Source organism: Aquarana catesbeiana, linkage group LG06, assembly GCF_042186555.1.
Source record: "Aquarana catesbeiana isolate 2022-GZ linkage group LG06, ASM4218655v1, whole genome shotgun sequence".
NCBI lineage: Eukaryota > Metazoa > Chordata > Amphibia > Anura > Ranidae > Aquarana > Aquarana catesbeiana.
The window spans coordinates 304,805,301-304,825,213 of record NC_133329.1 but is presented as its reverse complement, the minus strand read 5'-3'; the positions used below and the strand labels follow the sequence as shown (position 1 = coordinate 304,825,213).

At 37.9% G+C, this 19,913-nt stretch overlaps 1 protein-coding gene across 3 annotated transcripts in view; it reads right to left on the bottom strand.

The window, feature by feature from the left end:
- Positions 1–19,913, bottom strand: part of VWC2L (von Willebrand factor C domain containing 2 like) — a 395,699-nt gene that overhangs the window by 175,996 nt on the left and 199,790 nt on the right. For all 3 annotated transcript variants that reach the window (XM_073633576.1, XM_073633575.1, XM_073633574.1), the window contains exon 3: positions 10,281–10,410. In XM_073633576.1, the coding sequence (XP_073489677.1) occupies positions 10,281–10,410 (130 nt within the window). The remainder of the gene's footprint in view (positions 1–10,280; positions 10,411–19,913) is intronic.

The window sequence follows — 19,913 nt, the reverse complement described above, 5'->3', positions numbered from 1 at the left end:
TAGGCTTGTATCTTGGGGACTGAAGGATTTTGCTGTCCTGCCTTAGGGCACACCCAAAGGAAGCAGGGCATGAAGATGGCTGCCTGTATGGAGCCATTTAGGAGGAGGCTCCGGTGTTGAAGAGTGTCCTGGTAGAAGCTGCTGCTTGTAGACCCTGCAAAAAGTTCTCACTGTCCACCCAATAAGGTACCCACTTGCCTAGGGTCTGGGTTCAGTATAGGTGCTCTTAAAGGTCCAACTACCTACTTTACTAGTAAAGAGGTATGGAGCTGTACGTCTGCCTGTTTTTGGGTGTCCTGTGCCCTAACCCTCTCTTGTGAGTTTATTGAGCTAAATAACCCATTAAACATACTTAACTAACTGGTACCCAATTCTCCTTTACCCCATAATAAGTCAAAGATTCTGCCCTGAGAACTGAAATGTTAGCCCACCAGGCCACCTAAGGGGACCCTGTTCAACTCCCCAGGGCTAGGAGGATGCTAAACAAGCTATGTAAACAACAGAAAGGATCAGGCGCCTGCTGAGAAAACTGTAATGGAGGGTTGATAGCAGTCCTGGGAGTCCTAGCTGCTAGGATTAACTCCTGGGAAGTAGAGAGGTAAAAGTGCTGCAATGTTTTCCATAAAGCGCTTGGACTCACACACATGGAAGTCCAAATGCTTTATGGAAAACATTGCAGCACTTAAACAAGCTACGTGACTCCTTCTCCTTGCATCACTTCAGTCCCTGTTCTAGAACATGTAAGCAATTAGTGAAGTCTGGCCATCTGAAGTTCATATTTGTACTGGGTCAACAACTCGCTAAGTAGCGAGGCAAGGAAAAAAGATAACAGGCCCAAGGCCTGAGTCTATAACATTTTTGTTAGCAAAGACAGATGCCAAATTTGTATCCTACATGTTGTAGGATACAAAAGTCTTTATTTTTTTTTACAGTAAATACTTAAATACATTCACACACATGTACAGAATACCTGGTACATGCAGCAAGATAAGCATATTGCAAAAGGGATCAGCCTATAAAAATCCACTTGAATTTGCAGACCATCATATCTGCTTTTGTTCTGCTTCACAGTGCAAATGTTACAACCTGAACTTTCACTGCAAATGGCTTTCTTCAACATATAGAACAGGATTAGGTGTTATATGACACATTAAACATGTCAGATCCTGGCACTCTTCCACTGCGGAAGATAACAGCTATCATTGTGAAGCTACAGTCCTTGAAATATTTGTCAAATGTGCACCCACAAAGTTCCACCACCTTTGTGTTGGACACTGTTTCAGTTATAGTGATATTTCAGCTGATGCAAAACAGGTCACCAATACGACATACAAATGGGCAAACCATATTATCTACCTACTTTCTGCCAGTAGGAATAAAAGTTCATATATCCATTTCAACTGTACTTTGTCTTTACAATATATTCTATCATCATTGTATATAGAAAATACTGGAGACACTCACTAGTAGAAATCAGTGAATAATGAAAAATCCACTCAAGCAGATGTTTACCCAGTCAGCTCTTGCAATTTCATTTAAGATTCCACACTAAGTGAGGCTGACTTAGCACACCAGCCATAAAGAAATTTTTACAATAGGACTGTTGGTACTATTCTTGCTATACCACCACTTGGATTCTTCAAGAAGATGGAATAAAAAAATAGAACTTTCACCTAAAAATATAAATTTAATAAAAGCTGCTAGCTATTTTGTACCTTGAAGGAGGTTCTGAAAGACTGAACAATAGCAGAACTGTCTTGCAGTTAAGGTGACATTTGCTGAAAATTGTGACTGTGTAGATAGTCCAGATCTCAGTGTAGAGATCTGACAGGAGGCCATAGGAGACATAGTTTTATATACTGTCTGTATAAGAATGGAGTGTGCAGGATCATTTACTTCTCCAAAGAGGTGCATGTGTGAGAGAGCGAGTTCTAATCCCATTTAAGACTCCTAGAAATCTCCAGTGACCCATTTCGTGTTTAATCTATCTACTGTAAAACTCTCATTACTTCTAGATAACATGAAAGACTTTTTCTGCACTACACTAATGTAATAGTTCACCACTGTACAGACTGCACAGATATTAATTAAATCCTATATTTATTGAAAGCAGCATTATCCAATTACATCCATTTAAACTGTTTGTTACCATTGGTAATGAATGTAAGTGGTAACACAGATGCAGTCTTAGCCAAACATGTGTCACTGTGACCTGTCATTTTAATGTACGCCTTATCTAATCCACAGTGAGCTATGATATTCTAATAATTTGAAGCTCCGAGACATGAGCTTTCTATTAGAGGTGTTTTATTGCTAACAAGCAGTTTGTGGCTTGTCCTTATCAGATGGAGAAAACATGTACTGCCCTATGTCATAAGAATCTAAAAGCTTTACTATTTTAAATTAACTGCTCTTAGACACTGAGTTACTTGCACTATATAAAAAAGGCACTAAAATAAATGTTAACATTAGGCTAGGTGAAGAGTCTTGCTGGGGTGGACAAATGGAGACTAACAGAATGACTGAGATACTATTGCTGCACAAAAAAGTTCTTCCCAGCCCCTTCAATGGTTACATGATTGAAAGCCTAGTCTTGTGGTTGTATGATCTACATTAAATCAGATATCAACCAGTTTGAACAAGGGCTGTGATCTTCAACAGAGATTACTATAACAAACGCCCTTGGTTTAGGAATGTGTCCAGTGCCGAATGGACTCTGAGGCTGGATTCACACCCATGCATTTTTAGTCCTTTTTGCATTTTGTAGATTTGTGCTACAGTCCATCCACCATGGTTTCCTATGGAACACGTTCTGTTGTGCAAATCTGCAAAATGCAAAAAGCACTAAAAATGCATAGGTGTGACTCCAGCCTTAAGCAGCATTCTCTCAGAGAACATGTTAAAGCTGGACTCCAGGGAAAAACAATAGAAAGATAAAATACATACAGGTGCAGCTCATAAAATTAGAATACCACCAAAAAGTTAATTTATTTCAGTAATCCTCATATATTTTATATAGCTGTGTTACACACAGAGTGATATATTTTAAACACTTTCCTTTAATTTTGATGATTATGGCTTACAGCTAGTGAAAACCCAGAATTCAGTATCTCAGAAAATGAGAATATTTCAATAAGACTAATAAAAAAAAGGATTTTTAATACAGAAATGTTGGCTTACTGAAAAGTATGTCCATGTGCAGGATAGTATGCACTCAATACTTGGTTGGGGCTACTTTTGGATGAATTACTGTATCAATGCAGCGTGGCATGGAGGCGATCAGCTTGTGGCACTGCTAAGGTGTTATGGAAGCCCAGGTTGCTTTGATAGCGGCCTTCAACTCGTCTGCATTGTTGGGTCTGGTGTCTCTCATCTTCCTTCTGACAATATCCTACATATTTTCTATGGGGTTTAGGTCAGGTTTAGGTCAGGAAAGTTTGCTGGCCAATCAAACACAGTGATACCATGGTCATTAAACCAGGTATTGGTACTTTTGGCAGTGTGGGCAGGAGTCAAGTAAAATGAAATCAGCATCTCCACAAATCTGGTCAGCAGATAGAAGCATGAAGTGCTCTAGAATTTCCTGCTACAGGGCTGTGCTGACTTTGGACTTAAAAAAACATAAAACACAGTGGACCAATACCAGCAGATGACATGGCTCCTCAAATGATCACTGACTGTGGAAACTTAACACTGGACCTCATGCAACTTAGATTCTGGGCCTCTCTGCTCTTCCTCCAGACTCCGGGACCTTGATTTACAAATGAAATGCAACATTTTCCAAAGTCAGTAATGATTTGGGGAGCCATGTGTTGCCGCATGTTGCATTGCCAACATACCACACAACACCACCTTATTGTCATATGCAATATTTTTTGTGACAGTGTGATCATACTTTAAAATCCCTTTGAATTTCATCAATATAATTCTGGTGATTAACTTCAATTTAGGATAAAAGCACTGTTAGTGAATTTCACAACCATATCCTCTAGATGGCGCTGTGCTAAATAAATATATTACACCAAAATCTGGACTTCAGCCGTTAATTGCATTGTTGCTTGAAAAAGCATGGTATGAGCACAAAAAAACTGAACCACTCTATAATTATGCTTGTAATGCTTCAATTGTTCTTAAGAATTACAGGTGCTGACATCAACATACTAATAGTGTATTTCCCTTCCACCCACTGTACTGTGAAACAATTTGCATTTAACTCATTCAAACGTATAACTAAAGGCGATCATACAGCAGCGATTCTAAAGGATAAAGGGCAAGTCCAATGTAGAATTAAACCGTTTGTTCACGGCTGCCTTTAAATGGGGCTATTAATATTGCAATACAGCATTCACGTGTTGCCATTGCTGCAGAAATTGGAGTTCTGTTCTAGTGTCTTCTGAACTGTTACATGATAGCTCAAATCAACCCCTTAAGTTGTTAGTTCATGGCAAAAACAAAACCACAGAGCGCCATAATAAAGCATGTTTCCCAAGCAGGGATATAAACCAGTTTATTGCATCTTTAGTGTAATCTCACCCTATACAAAGATTTAAAGGGAAACTGTACTGAGAGATGATTGAAAGCTGCTACTCTAACCTCTTTTTGAAAATGCTAGTGGCCTGGCTGTCATGTTAATCCAACACATTTTTGAGTCACTAAACTAGATAAAGGTTGCAGAGCAGAAAAGTCATAATGAAGTCAGTGCTTTTAATCTGCATACTGAAGCTGACTGCATGCTGAAGCACTTCTTGATGAGGCTCTTGTCCTTATCAACATGGGGACAAGATGATTTGCAAGGGAAGGGAGATGTTGCTCCTTACTCTGTAGAGTACCCTCCCAATGTTGAGGACATGTTGTCTGGCACGGCCAAGTTTGCTGCCCCCTGTTTTTTGACCACTCAGTCTGCATGGGTCTTTTATGAATCTTTAGGGTAATCCTCCAGTTTTGTTTTCCTTTTTTTTATTTAAACGGACAATACAGTTTTTTGTAAGCATTGTGTATTGTTCCTTAAAGAAAAACAAACCAAAAATTTTCATAAAGGACCTTTATCCAGGCATGCAGCCTGGATGGTCAGAAAAGGGGCAGCAGCATGTGACCCCCCCCCCCCCTGAACTATACCAGGCCACATGAACTCAACATTGCGAGGGCACCTTTCAAGACCCATGTTGATGGGAACATGGGTCTTTTCTTCATATTTTTTTGTCCTTCAAAGGGAATGTGGGGGTGTCCCAGATATTCCCTTTGATATAGATATAATGCATTGATGTGAACGTGTTCCACAGGAACTCATGTTAAAAAAAATTCCCTGCATTTCTGCAAAATGCATCAAAAATGCATTTGTGTGAATCAAACCTTAATCTTGATTGAGAAATAATCTGCCTACTTCTTGGATTTGCAGTAAAAGTTATAACATATAAATGCCATATGCTAAAAAATGTAAAAATGTATTTTATAGTAATGTAGTAGGGATTTTTTTTAGGTCTTTTTTGCCTATTCACCAATACATGACCAATTATCCTGCCTTGCTCCTCTTCACACCTTTCTTTATCCAAGGCATGGTTTTCATGTTTCACATACCTGAAACAGCGGTATATATGTTTCTGTAAATAGCTGTTTTGTGCTATCTGGATGAGCATTTAGCCAAAGTGATATAAAGGAATCAGATGGATCTGCCCACCATTCTTAAATGAGGAATAAACACCTTACTTTCTGCATTTGAGATGGAAGTGATGGCATGTAAATTACCATCTGTTTTAAGAAAGCTCTGCAGTGCATCACAATATATTCCTGCAAACAAAGTAGATAAACCACTCGTGTTTTTCATTTGAGTTAATGATCCCCATTGTATCATTATTTTTTACATGTAATTGATCCAAGAATAGAGTAGGCTTGATCTACACAGACCCCAGAGATTCAAGTCATTTGTAGATTACACAAAAAGCCATATAGATTGATGTACACATATCTTGTGCAACATGCCCCAAAAAAGCTTAATCAGTCTTTGGTCCAGTATGACCTGGGTTGTAGTCTTCTTTTGAAACATCATTGATGTCAAGTTCCTATAACTGCTGCATCAATTCTGTCAATTCTCATAAACAGTCAATCTGATTGTCAGTCACACAAACTGGAACACAAAGCTATATCTTTTGGATATAGGTATTGAACTGAGTTAATGAGCCAGAGCCTATTAAATTGCTGACACTATGTTTCCTTGGCGATTTTATATTTTGGCTTATATAGCATAGTTTATCCTTAAAGTGTTTTTTTTTTTTTTTTTTTTTCGTTTTGGATAGAGTGCTGTATGAGTGTCCTCGTTAGGGATATTCACCCTCTCTATTTGTCATGTTTACCATGATAGTCAAAAGTGAAAGTAAAGGAAAAAACAGATTTTGGGTTGAAAAGCATTGATAGAGGGAACATCTTTCAATGGGGACACTAGTGACCCTGGTAACACACTGGGATTTCCTCACTTTCAAGGGATTTTCTCCAACTTCCGGGGAGAGGAAGCGAATTGAAATCCCTCCAATATTACATAGATGGCAAAAAACTGACACGGGTTATAACCCTCCTTTACTCTATCCAAAATGCAAAAAAAAACATTTTGCCTTTTGTTACACTTTTTTTTATTATTCTCTCCATTAAACTAGCCACTTTTTTGATTTGTGGGCATTTTCAAGTTACATGGTGCAGATTTGGGGAATGTTGTATGTGATGTTATATCCCTGTGGACTATTTAGTTGCACAGCTACTCATAAGTATGTGAGTGGACATAAGTGCACTTACAGTGGTATAGTGATTGGGAGGTGAGTCGTGTTACTTCCTCCCAACCACAGCTATTTATTCAAAGCTGGAAGTGTACATTAATTTATCTCACATTCACACATTGAGATATTGCACTAAGATTAAATGTTTTGAGGATACAACTACGAAATATCTCTAGTTACAACAATGAACAATGAAAATATCACTAGTACACGCTGAGTTGGCACTAATAATACTATCAGCTAAAGGAGCACTACATTTAATAAATTAAGCATTAATAAAGAACATTAATCAGTAACACACAATGTTGTATTCGTATTGTTCAAATATTTTTCTTACTTTGTAAATGTGTGCATATCTACAGTCCATCCCTGTAGCAACAGTTGCTGATTTTTGCCTCTTCATAACAGCCAGAAGGGGGTAGTAATCTGCTGATTACAAAAGCAAAAGAACACATCCCTGGGCACCCTTTTAAATGTGTAACTTCAAGGGGGGAGCTGGACACTGCATGGTGTAGATTTTAGGTATGCAGTTCACCCATCAGTTGCTTGAATATATTTTAAGACCTGCTTCTGTAACAGTAATCAAGCAACTCATTAGCACAGCAAAGCTAAAGTCTGCACCATTCAGTGGCCAGCAAGGAAGCAACATGCTTTTCTAAAGCGGTGCCAGAGATGTGTTTTTTCACTCAGGCTCACAACTCTTTATCACTTATGCTTTCTGCTTTCAGTGCATTTGAATGTGTGACTACAAAATGGGTTATTATGAGTGCAATATGAATGGTAGACACAGGCATCTATGATGAATTTTATAGAAACGGGATTAAACAATTGAGAATTGAACCTAAATCATATATGTAATCTTTGTATTTTTTACTTTAGATACTGTTTTAAAAAACATTAGTTAAGAGGGGTCTTTTCAGACATCTTCTTGCTACAACCATATTATCAAAATATCAATTGAAGAATTAATACATAACTTAGCCCCTAATATTTAGATAATCCTTTGCTATCTAAAATGTGATTCTATCTTTTTTAATCCCTAAACTGTCCTTTGGTATAGTTCATAGTTTATTGAGCAAACAAAATCTACTGCATAATACCATTTTAAGAACAAGCAATACACAGAGATCATGGGAAGTTTAGGGACAGGATTCTTGTTCTTTTTTTCCCCTTACTTTTTATTTTCACCTGCTTTTTGCTTACTCTGATTTCTTTTGTTCCAGCTTTTCTCTGTATTTATTTCTTACAGACCCTTCTTTAGTACATAAAACTATTAGAAAACTGTTCAACTTAGGAAAGCTACTTTTACCATTTTAATATAGCCTTATGGACAATTTTTTTCATATCTGACTTGGATTTTCTAGATATGTTTATCCTCCATTAATATCTATATGGGAGCTGAGACTGTTTTATAAATATTGATGATGATGCAATCTTAAAAACCCATAGAGGGCTGACAGAGACATATCAACTATCAATTCATATGTCATATGAAATTTGGCTGGTTCAGAAAGGACCAACCAAATTTTGATCCATGTATCGGCAGGCTGGTTGTACAGAAGCCGATCTAGCAACTTCTGTACATCCAATCAGTACCCCGGGCTATAACCGGCAACACTGATCAGTGTGTTCTGGCAGCAGGGAAGGCTCCCCATTATCAGAACACAATGACAGTGGGAGTGATTCCCCCACCCACATCAAGTGTGTGGATAGGGGAATCAGGTCATTTTTTCTTCCTTTAAGTTGCTGGTTGAAAGGGAAAAAAATATTAATGTATGGCCAGTTTTTGATAAGACTCTCTACTAGGTTTACTATTTATTTTTTTCTTCCTATGAGTTCTAAGGTGCCACTAATGCTACCTCGAAAATTTTACCACCTTCCCCCTCCAGTGTGTTTCATGTGTGCCTTACTGAATATGTCCAGCTAGAGCATTCAGTAGGCATGTACATATGGCTTCTTTACCAGCCCAATCCTTCCAATATGAAGGACTATTTAGCTGACTCTGTTATGGAGCATAGGTACCACATTATTGCAGAAAATCCTTAGTTTCCATGATCATTACTCAGACTGTATGACTTCAGTTAAAATATTTCTGCCTTCAACTTCCATCCCCAAAAAAGATTTCTGAATGTAGTAAGTATCTTTATTTGTCTTAATATTAACCCCCTGAAATCCCCTGTACAGTAACCCAGACTGGAATAGCTCGGACCAGTACTAGCTGCCAATAGGCATTGATGCTTGAACATGCTGCCAGAAAGAAAGGGCAGATTTTATAGAGGAATGGCCCTGTAAATGTCTGTTATTCCTTCAATGTCCAATCAGCATGCTGAGAGTTTGTGGAAGTCGAGAGTCTGGAGCTTGATCTTGTAAGGGTGCACTTGGATGACAATACTGGAAACATCAATTAATCATTTGGCAGGTTTCTATATATTTATATTGTATACTTATATTTTGCTGCTTGAAAAAAGGTTGAGCTGACTCTGTCCTGTTGCCATGGTAACAGATTAAATGACTTACAGAGACACCCATTCTAAGGCTTCAAAGAGAACTAAAAAGAATAATAAACTGACGAGCGGGACAACCTTGTGGACCATACCTCTACCTTTCAACCCTTTTTCTTCTTTCTCTTTCCTTTTCTCCACCTTACGATTAAAGCTCATTATCAGAATTTATTTGACCTATATACACTCTACTTGTAAACAATATGTATAGTAGGTATAAATCATTTAAATACCTACAAAAGTAAATAAGGAAATGATATATATCTTTAATTTAGGTTTACGTGAACCCAATGTTTAATATTTGAAATTTCATGATATTTACCTATATAAACCCTACTGTAAAACAATGAGCTTACTTTATAGATCCTTGTAAACTTACTTTAGGTATCTTTATAACATTGTATACTCAATAAACTTCTTTTGACAAGGAAAAAAGGTTGAGCTATAATTAGTAAAACCCCAGGGAGATTGTAGTTACTGACCAAATACTGTCATACATCAGTGAATCCTATAAATGCACAATGTACTTTTCTTTAAAAGTGAATTTTGTGCGCTATAAATAATAATATACTCACTATTTTAGACTGAAGAATACAGTATATACTGTAAATAAACTATAGGGTTACAGTGCTATGCCTTTGGTCTTTATATTATGGCCACGGGCATTCTCAGGTTTATTAAATCTTTATACAATGCCGACTAGTCTACAGATGTGTCCTTAGATTGCTAGAAATGATTTCCTTTATAGCAAATGACCACCATGTTTTCCATCATCCTGCACGATTAATGAGATGTCATATATTCTCAGCTTTTTATATTAAATTGTACTTTGCTTTGTGTCAGAAGAATTTGAAACATAAACCCGTCATAGGAAATGTTATAATAAGTTCTACATAAAAGAACTATAATAAATAAGAAAATAAAGTGAATAAGTGCAGAACATCACAGTCTGTCATACATAACACATTGCCATGACAGTAAATGAGTGTAGCTGACAGCCAGACCAAATGACACTCACCATTCTTGCAGACTGGACAGCACTGTTCTGGCTCATATACAGGATTTACACACTCTGGTACGGCACAGTCTGCAACCACACAGTGGACTTCATTGCTGGGCTCACACCGGCACCATTCACACGGAGAAGGCTGGAAAATAGAATCAACCTTAGTATAGCATCATATGATAAAATATTCATATACAGGTATGCATGTTAGGGTATGTGCATATAGACGTTTTCATTCAAGCACAAAAAGCAAGAATAAAAATGGAGGAAACTTTCATTATCTACTGCGGTTTTTGATTCTTTAACAATGTTTGCAATTTCACTTAAAACAGAACTCCAGCAAACATAAGATAAAACTTATGAGCCCATTAAAGATAATCTAAAAAAGAATAACAGTTTTCCGGCAATATTTACGTTCAATCCATAGACTTCCCTAACAGTATTTTTTTCCTGCCCATAGATGTCATCAGTCTGATGCCCAGCATCATTCAACCCACCAGGTTATCCCGGAACCATCCCATCCTATGACTGGAGTGTAAAAGGAGACACAGCACAGTGATGAGCTCATCTCTCTCTCATTCTGCTATCTCCTCCAATCAGCATTCTTCATGTCAGCACACTGGCTGGCTCTTTGTGGTTCTTCTTTCTCCCACACTCAAGCTCTACTGTACAGGGACTGCAAGAGGCTAATTCCAGGTCACATTCACATATTTACGCTAATTACATTTAAAATACATTTAATGATGTAATGATGATGATAGAGTTCAATTAATTTGTGCTTTTATATCTGATAGAGTTCAGTTGTAAAACTGAATCCCAGGCAGATAAAAAAAAAAGAATTTAAGTCAGTTTGGCATTGGTTAAAAATGCATTGCATGGCTTGTTCATAGTATATTGTTGTGGTGAGTTACTGCAACGGGCTGTATCGCATCATTCATTTTGAATGGGACCACAATGTGTGCCAAAGACAGAGCTCCATTACAGTGCATTTTCAGCACACAGCTGGTGCCTATTTTTTTGAATGTTGAGGTTGAGGATGCATGTTTAAAAGTAACTAATATAAGCACCTGCTTTTTTACATTTTTTTTATTAACATCTTTTTGTAATCCCCGGTATAGCAACACTCATTTTTGGAGGGATTACTCTAACACTAAAGGGCCTATTTATGAATGTTTTTAGACAAGATTCACTGTGTGCAAAACGGGAAACCGACCCAAATTCCACAACTAATTATTCAAGAACTTTCAGATTTTTATACTAAACTTTATGCTTCACCAAACCTGTTTCCTGAAGCTCGAGAGATAAGTTCTTCCAACACATGCCCCTTCCTCAGGTGTCTCAGGACCATATAGAGTTGTTGGAGGGTGATTTTACGGAGGGAGAAATCAAGGCAGCCATTAAAAGTCTTCACTCATCAAAGTCACCTGATCCTGATGGGCATTATTATAGAAAGTATTCAGAGCTATTGACACCTCATTTATGTTCCTTTTTCAAAGAGTTGAGAAAGGGGTCCCCCCTTGGCCATACATGAAAATGCCGCTTTTAATTAATGTTATCCCTAAACCAGTAAAGGAGCTTGGGGATTGCTCCAATTGTCACCCGATCTCGCTCATCAATATGGAACTCAAATTGATGACAAAAATTCGGGCAACTAGAATGAATACCTTTCTGTCTAGGTATATTCATCCTGACTAGGTGGGTTTTGTCCCCAACCGACAGGCGCCCGACCAATCCCAATGCTTAATAGAAAGCATTGTTACATTCCAAATAGGACAATCATGGCAAGTGCAAGGGCATGCTCTTGTCATTAGACCATTGTCATTGTAAGGCTTTTGACTCTATATCATGGTAATATCTGTTTTATGTATTGAAGCGATATGGGTTTGGGCCCAATTTTCTAACCACATTACAAACACTGCACAGCACACCTATGGCCAGACTCCTGGTAAAAGGGTATAGTTCATATAATATAGATATTTACGGAAGTACGCGACAAGGCTGTCGTCTATCTCCCATGTTATTTATAATGGCTTTGGAACCCCTGGCTATTTAACTTAGATGTCATCCTGACATAAAAAGCATGTATTGTGGAGATCGGGAAAATAAATGCACCCTCCTTGCTGATTTCCTGATAGTTCTCTCTTCCCCAGTAACATTGCTACCTAATTTATACCAAACTTTGCATCATTTCACCACTATCTCGGGCCTTACAATTAATCATTCAAAATCAGTTGCTCTAAACATCACATTGGAGGCGGATATGGTGAAACTAATTCGACACTCATTCCCATTTAAATGGCAAAGAGAGGCTCTTCCATATTTGGGAATTTTTCTGACTTCTTGCATATCCTATATCAGGCCAACTATCCATCCTTATACAGAAAACTGATGGTGGATCTCCTACGATAGGCCAGTAATCTGCCGTTGTGTTTTGGTAGATTGAACACGGTAAAGAGGAATCTTTTGCCAAGATTACTGTACTTGTTCAAGACACTCTCTGTCTCTATTCGAATCTCAGATCTTAATATGTTTCAACACAAACTGCACCAGATTTTGCACTCTCAAGTTTTAGGAAATAACCCCAACTGTTCCTTTCTCTTGTAACATTTGTAACCTGAGGGACCGGTAGCAGGTACAAAGGAGCAGGTACAAATGGGAGGGGCCAGGACGGAGCTGTCAGCACGGAGGAAAAGAAGAGATAAGCAAACCATACTACATGCCATACCAGCGGTCTTTTTTACATTTGGAAGCCTTGAATAGGATGGTGCACTTACGCACCTGTGCAATGTGAGTACCCCATTGTGGGGAGTGTGCGTTTTTTAAATAAATATCCTTACGATAATACACTATGGAGTTTCTTTTTTATTCATGATTTGGAATGATACTGACTGAGCAACTTGGAGGTCGGCACCTGCACATCATTATAGTTTGGTTACTGTGTCACACGCTCTGAGAAGCACTGGAAAGGAACCCCTGGGAGCATTCCCTCCACATTGGTGTCCCCGTTGCTGCGGACCATCTGTTTGGCGAGGAGAGCGGAAGAACAGCCTAAGGAACCTATTGTGAATCATCTCCGGGAATCTATCTTCCACTACTAAGCCTGTATTGACCCCCCTGAATAAGGGCGGTCGCAGGCTTTCTGGTAAGCCTCCAATTTTACCATCTGGTGGTGGGCTGCACTAGCGGTGGACCATGCAATCCCGGACCCTGCAATAGTTTTTTTTGGATTTTTTTTTTTTGGATTTATTTTTTTTGGATTTATTTCTTCACTTATGACACTTATGAACTTTTATTTTACTATTTTACACTTATGAACTTTACATTTTTCAATTTGTATTTGTGTTTTCTCTTTTCTCTTTTGTATACACCCCTCTAGGGTATGGACTCACTTTAACAATTATTACTACATATGTGATTTTCACTATTTTGTATTTATTCTATGATGGAATAAGTTTAGGTCATGATTTAATAACTCACGTGCTTATAACATATATGTTTACCATATCACCAGTCCAGCACTACACTGTTTGTTTTGACATACCTTTTTGTGCCCGTGTATTGGGGTTATGGTGTTTTAGCTGCAGGATTTCCTTCACAGTGTTTTATTTTTATTTTTATTATTAACTTTGTTTAGCACCTAGCGCAATTTCTTTTTTATTTTTGTTCTTTGATTTTCAACACAAGATAATAACATTTATTTGGGGGGACAAGAGACCCAGGGTGAACAGGCGCACCCTTCATGCATCTAAGCTGAGAGGTGGTCTAGGACTACCAGACTAGGCTAAATACTTTTACACCACCCAATTAGCACAACTAATCCACTTTCATTCCCTGACATCTCAACCTTTATGGATGAGAATTGAATCATCTCTCTATCCCACCAAACCGATTAGTCACATGATGTGGCTGCAGATCAGAGATAGACCAACTATAATGTGCCCCACACTATCCTTCTCTCTGAGTCTATGGAATAGATTAATGAAACAATATGCATTTAAATCCACTCACACTCCCTTGGCTCCCTTGACTTGTAATCCTGAGTTCACCCTGGGTCTCAATCCCCAAGTGTTTGCCTGGTGGACAAACAGAGGGTTTGATACGTTTTACTGATATGTGTGATCTTAAGGGTATCTTATAGAAACAAACCCTATTAGAAAAATACCAACGCCCTAGCTCTGAACTTTATCACTACTTTTAGATTGCATTTTTTGAGGACCTTACAGCGTACAAATAATCTGGCCACTTCCACTTCGATGGAATATCTTTGTAGGTCCTTTGATAATCACACCAGCCATATCTCAAAACTTTACGCCATTTTGATCTCCAAGTCAGAAAAACTATTTATATGAATAAATGGGAACAGGATGTAGAGAAATCATTTGAAGTTGACGAACGGTTCAAAAATGGCAGAATATGCTTCAATATTGTACATCAATACCTCATTGATTGAAGCGAACTACAAAGTTTTGCTATGCTGGTATATGGTTCCAAAGAGAGTGGCGGCAGGTCTCATAATCAGTGAACAACTTTCGGCAATATTGCTGGATAAGCAAGCCATCTTTGATAAAGTTTGGGAGCCTTGTATTAAATATTTATCCACAGCCTTATGAGATATCTGTACCTTGTTATGCCTAGATAGTCAGGGGTGCACACTCGTCTTTATCTTGTCCTCTTCTCTCTTTTCTTCTTTTTTTCCCTTTTTTTACTGACATTTCTTTTCTCACCTTGTCTTCTTCTTGAACGACCAGTGAATTACATATTATGCAATGTTTTGTTTTGTTATATGTGAAGTATTGTGGAAACTCAGATTCTAATCATAACTTGGATCCCTTGTTTGACTTCTTTGACCCTGCTAATCTCATGTCACATAACTTTATAGATGTTAGCCACCTGGTCATGTGGCTGTGGTGTCATAGAACCAGCTGCATTGTTTAATCACAGGGGGGTCTATAAAGGTGTCCCAGATACGGTAGTTTCTGGCTACCTTACAGCTCCTACCTTACAGCTTCCTACCCCTTACAGTCTCCTAAGAGAGCAGCATGATAATTTCACTATTACTCTGCTGCTTCTTCATTCTCCAGTTGCACTTCTGGTCAGGCTGTTGACCAGGCTGTATTGTTTAATCACATGGGGATCTGTAGAGAAGTTCCTGATAGTGTAGTTTCTGATTACCTTACAGCTTCCTACCAGTTACAGTCTTCTAAGAAAGCAGCATGATGATTTCACTGTATCAATTATCTCAGCATGCTGTGAATAAACATAAGGAAACTAAAAATCAACATGCAAAACAATAATAATAATAATAGTGTTAGTCTGTCCACAGCCTCCTTATTCATTTAATCATGGTGAAATGAGAAATCTTTAAAGTTCAAAGTTTTCAGAGGCGTTGTATATCAGACTGTCTCTAAATGATAAGTTCCAGACAGTTCCAACAATGAAATGGAGAAGAATGAAGTTGGTGTCAAAGAAAATCAAACGTGCAGATCTCTCGCTTCAAAAGTTCACCCAAAGTGCTCCACCGATCCCCCTTTGTGTAAATGACTCACCAGACAATTTTTCCTCACATAAATTGCTTGACAAACAATGCTTGGATTAAACACTAATCCCAATATTGTATCTGGTTTATGGATGTTCCACGTGCTTCAAACACTTCCCATTCAAAAGTTCCTGGCGATCCTGCCAGTAACACTCTTCCTGTGCCTAATCCAGCCTAGCCTAGCTCTTGAAGAAGGTCCATTAGATATGTTATCAGAAATCTCGAAGATGGATCAGGAATAGGATGCTGCTTGCTCTGAGTGCGCTGTAACCAATACCGGTCCTGTCCCTGCAACTGATCGCAATGTTTATTTGCAAAGATGTTTCTTTGCAAAGATGTTTCTTTTTTTAACTTTTCCCTCTCCAGGTCACATCTTATATTCCCCTGATAAGCTGTTTCTTCTTTATATGTGGTTAGAGCAGCTATGCCTCTTCTATAGCATAAACTACGAGGCTTCTTGGATTCACAGTCTCTTGGATTTCTGGCTCACAGTCTTCTCCCTGCCTCTGAAATCTATGAACTTCTTGTTTTACTTGTTTTACCATATGATTTCACTATTGCTCTGCTGCTTCTTCATTCCCCAATTGCAATTGCACCAGGTCCTAGACCGAACTATATTGTTTAATTGCAAGAGAGCCTATAGAAATGTCCTAGATAGTGTGGGATCTGGTTGTGCTTTCTGTCAGGGGTAAGTCGATCTGAAGCCTGGCTGAACAAAATTACAAATCTTTTGGCAGGTAAGACAGGTAACATAGATGTATTTCTTATTATTACTGTGTATAAAGCTAATGTATCTACTTGGAGCTTAACTTTAATCTTCAGTTTTTTGTTCTACGGTTGCTTTTTTTTGCTTAGTGCACATAACTAAAAAGGATATTTTAAAAACACAATGAAAATGGACCCTGTGTTTGACATCTGCACCTCACTGACAATGTGACACAATGGAGTCTGCAGGAAACACAACGATCATGTGCTGTACCTGTACAGAATTAAATGGAATGAAAATGTTCATGTAAACAAATAAAATAAAAAGTGCACTGTATTGCAATTTCCTTACTGCTTTTCGAAAGAAAAGGATAAAAAATAGATCAAAGGCCGATGGAACAAACACTCCTGCAGATCCACACAAAGTCACTAAGGTAAAGAAACAACATCCAGAATATATAACACATTTCAAATATTGCTTGTGTTTCCAATATACATGTAAATGCATGCAATTGTATGTTCTTCATGCTGAATATAGTTATTTATTGTTGCATTTCTTGGAAAAGTTTTTTTTCTCACATGGCCAGCAAACTTCTTTGTTTACTTGAATCGTTTTATTTAAAAAAAAAAAAGATAAGAAAACAAAAAGAAAACATACAGTAACTTACAAAAGAAGGCACTCAGGGGGGTAGAGAAAAGAGCAATAAATCTGCTCAGTATTCACTGAAAAAAAATGCACAACCTTCAACACAGAAGCCTGAAACTGTTTGTTACCGCAACATTTCATATTTCTGATATGTGTCTGCTGTACCATGTACTTATATGGAAAAGTATCCTGTTCTCTTTGTATTGCTTCATTTGTGTTCCTACCAGTCCCTCTGCTTTCCTATTAAAACCTACCGAACTAAGCAGGAGAACACAGTGTGGTCAGTTCTCTAGCTGGGAACACAGCCTGTTCTCCTCCAATGATCAGACTTGTCCTGACACACTTCCGCTACACAGCCTTTCACTGGGAAGCTTAGTGTACTGTTGCTTCTCCTCCCCCAGCTCTTATGCATCTGGGAACAGATGGAATGTGATCACTTATAAAAATGGAAAAAAAATATATTTATATGTTTTTTTATATCTATACACAAATATTTGCCTTTCATTTCTATTTTAAACTGAATGGGTTGTTTTACAAGGTGATCATTTACAATCACTTTAACAACCCTGCCAATAATCAGACTCTTAAAGTATCCTAGTGGAGATGTCTCCAATACATTGTATATCAGTCCAATTGTAGTGATTGTAATGATAAAGAGAAGGGTTAATATAAAGACATTGTTATGGTATCTCTGGGAAATCTCCCTTCCTTTATCGTTCTTCCTTTCCCTCTTTCTTTTCTTATCTTTTACTATCTTTTTTCCTCCTCAGCCTTGGCCTTATTTTTTGTTTGTACTAACCTCTCAATGGATAAGCCTGTTACATAGTGCTGGGCTTATTTTCACATTTTATCCAATAGGGCCCCCTTTTTTCATGATAGCCCTCTCATGATCTGTTCTAATAGTTTATAATTATTGATACAAATAGACCACTGCGCAGTAGATGGTTAAAATCTGCTTTCAATGTAGCGTATGACGTTTAATTGCAATTATTGTATGTTAAGCCAGCAAGCCCTCGATGGCACTTCAATAGTATACTTAGATATGTAATAGATATTTTGTTTTGCATTATTGTTTTACTCTATATCGTTTATTGGGTTATATCCTGCCTGTGTTCCTTTTTGTAACCAATAAATGCATAATCCATCACAAAGGTCTACCTTATGTTCACTGTACCATATGTTTCTTGTTAATTCAATAAACAATTTGAACAGTTAAGACATGGTTATGGTAAGTACTTGTACTGTCCCAGTTTACTTTACTGCCTCTCCCCACACCAGCAGCTACCCATTTTTGTACTCCCTACACTCTCTTGCCTCTCTATTCATGAATGGAAGCAAAGAGAAAGACCATTTTGCAAGCTCTAAGGCAGCCAATACATTATTCTTGTTTTTTCATTCAACCAGTTGGTTGAACAAAAAATAATTACCTGATTCCCTCATCCACACATTAGATGTGGATGGGGGAATCCTGCCCACTGAGTCATTGTATTCTGACAGCAGGGAATACAGAATACATTGTATTCTTACTCTTTGCCTTAAGCAGCCGTCAGCACTGATTGATCAAGAAAAACCCGACAGACTTCTGTACAATCAGCCTGCCAATACATGGATTGAAAATTAGCCAGTCCATCTTGAACCAGCCAAATTTTGATCCATGTATGGTCAGTTTAAATCATTTAGGTTGGCGCTTACACAAGGCTCCCTGTCTTGAAATGACATAATTTGGTCATTCAGGCACTTGGCATTGCATTATGGAAGGAGCAGGAGGAAAGAGTCATATATGCTCTACATATCTGGAAGTATTTCCTCTTGCTCCTGTCGGGTGAAGTCAGTAGTAGAGGAGTGAAATAAAATTAAGTGTAAACAGTAAGGAAGGGTTAGTTAGTTGAGTTAGTTAAGTGTAGTAATGGGCAACTTTGCCCAGGTTTAATCCACCAAGGTTTCAGAAAATCTTAGTCGAAATTGTGAAAAACCTGAACTTAGAGGAAAATCCCATTGAAGTCTGTAGGTGATGGGGGTGAATCTTGTTATTCAATTCTGGCCATTTTTAAGGCAAATGGGCAAATTGATGAAAACAAAACTCTGCCATGGGAGACATATACCAATATCTTTTTTTTTTCTTTTTAAATACTGTACAGCGGAGAGAGGGACTATTCATGTGGCTTTGAGGGCAACATTGAAAACACACATATCCTTTAAATAACGTGCACAAGGGATGCATTAAAATGGTGATAAAATGGTGATAAAGCCAAAAAACAAATATATATATATTTGTAGTTTGCCAATTCTTAGATGTGGTGGCTGCATTCATATATTTTTTTAGGCTTTTTTATCATTATTTTCAACTGTTGATATTGCAAGTAGGTTTGTTATTTTTCAGTTTCCTTTAACACAGGCTGTTCAACAAAAATAGAAGTTAGTGTGTTAAGACAAACCATTTAACACTGACAGGAGTGCTAACAATTATCAGCTTGTATTCATGCCAGTAAAACCTTTATCCCAAAAGGCAAAAAAAAATCCCAATACATTACCGTAACTACTTAAAAAGTATTACTTGGAGCTCCAATTTAATTTTTTAGTTAAGTACATCTGAATTTGCTCAGGTATCTAACACTACCCTCCCCACAGAGAGCTAATGCCATCCATGGGTGTCTCTGTTGCTCCTCCATCCAGACTGGCGACACCTTAAAGTGTAACTTTGGATAAAGAGGAGAGGAATTAGAAGATTTGTCAGGTTATATTGCTCTCTGTGTCCCCG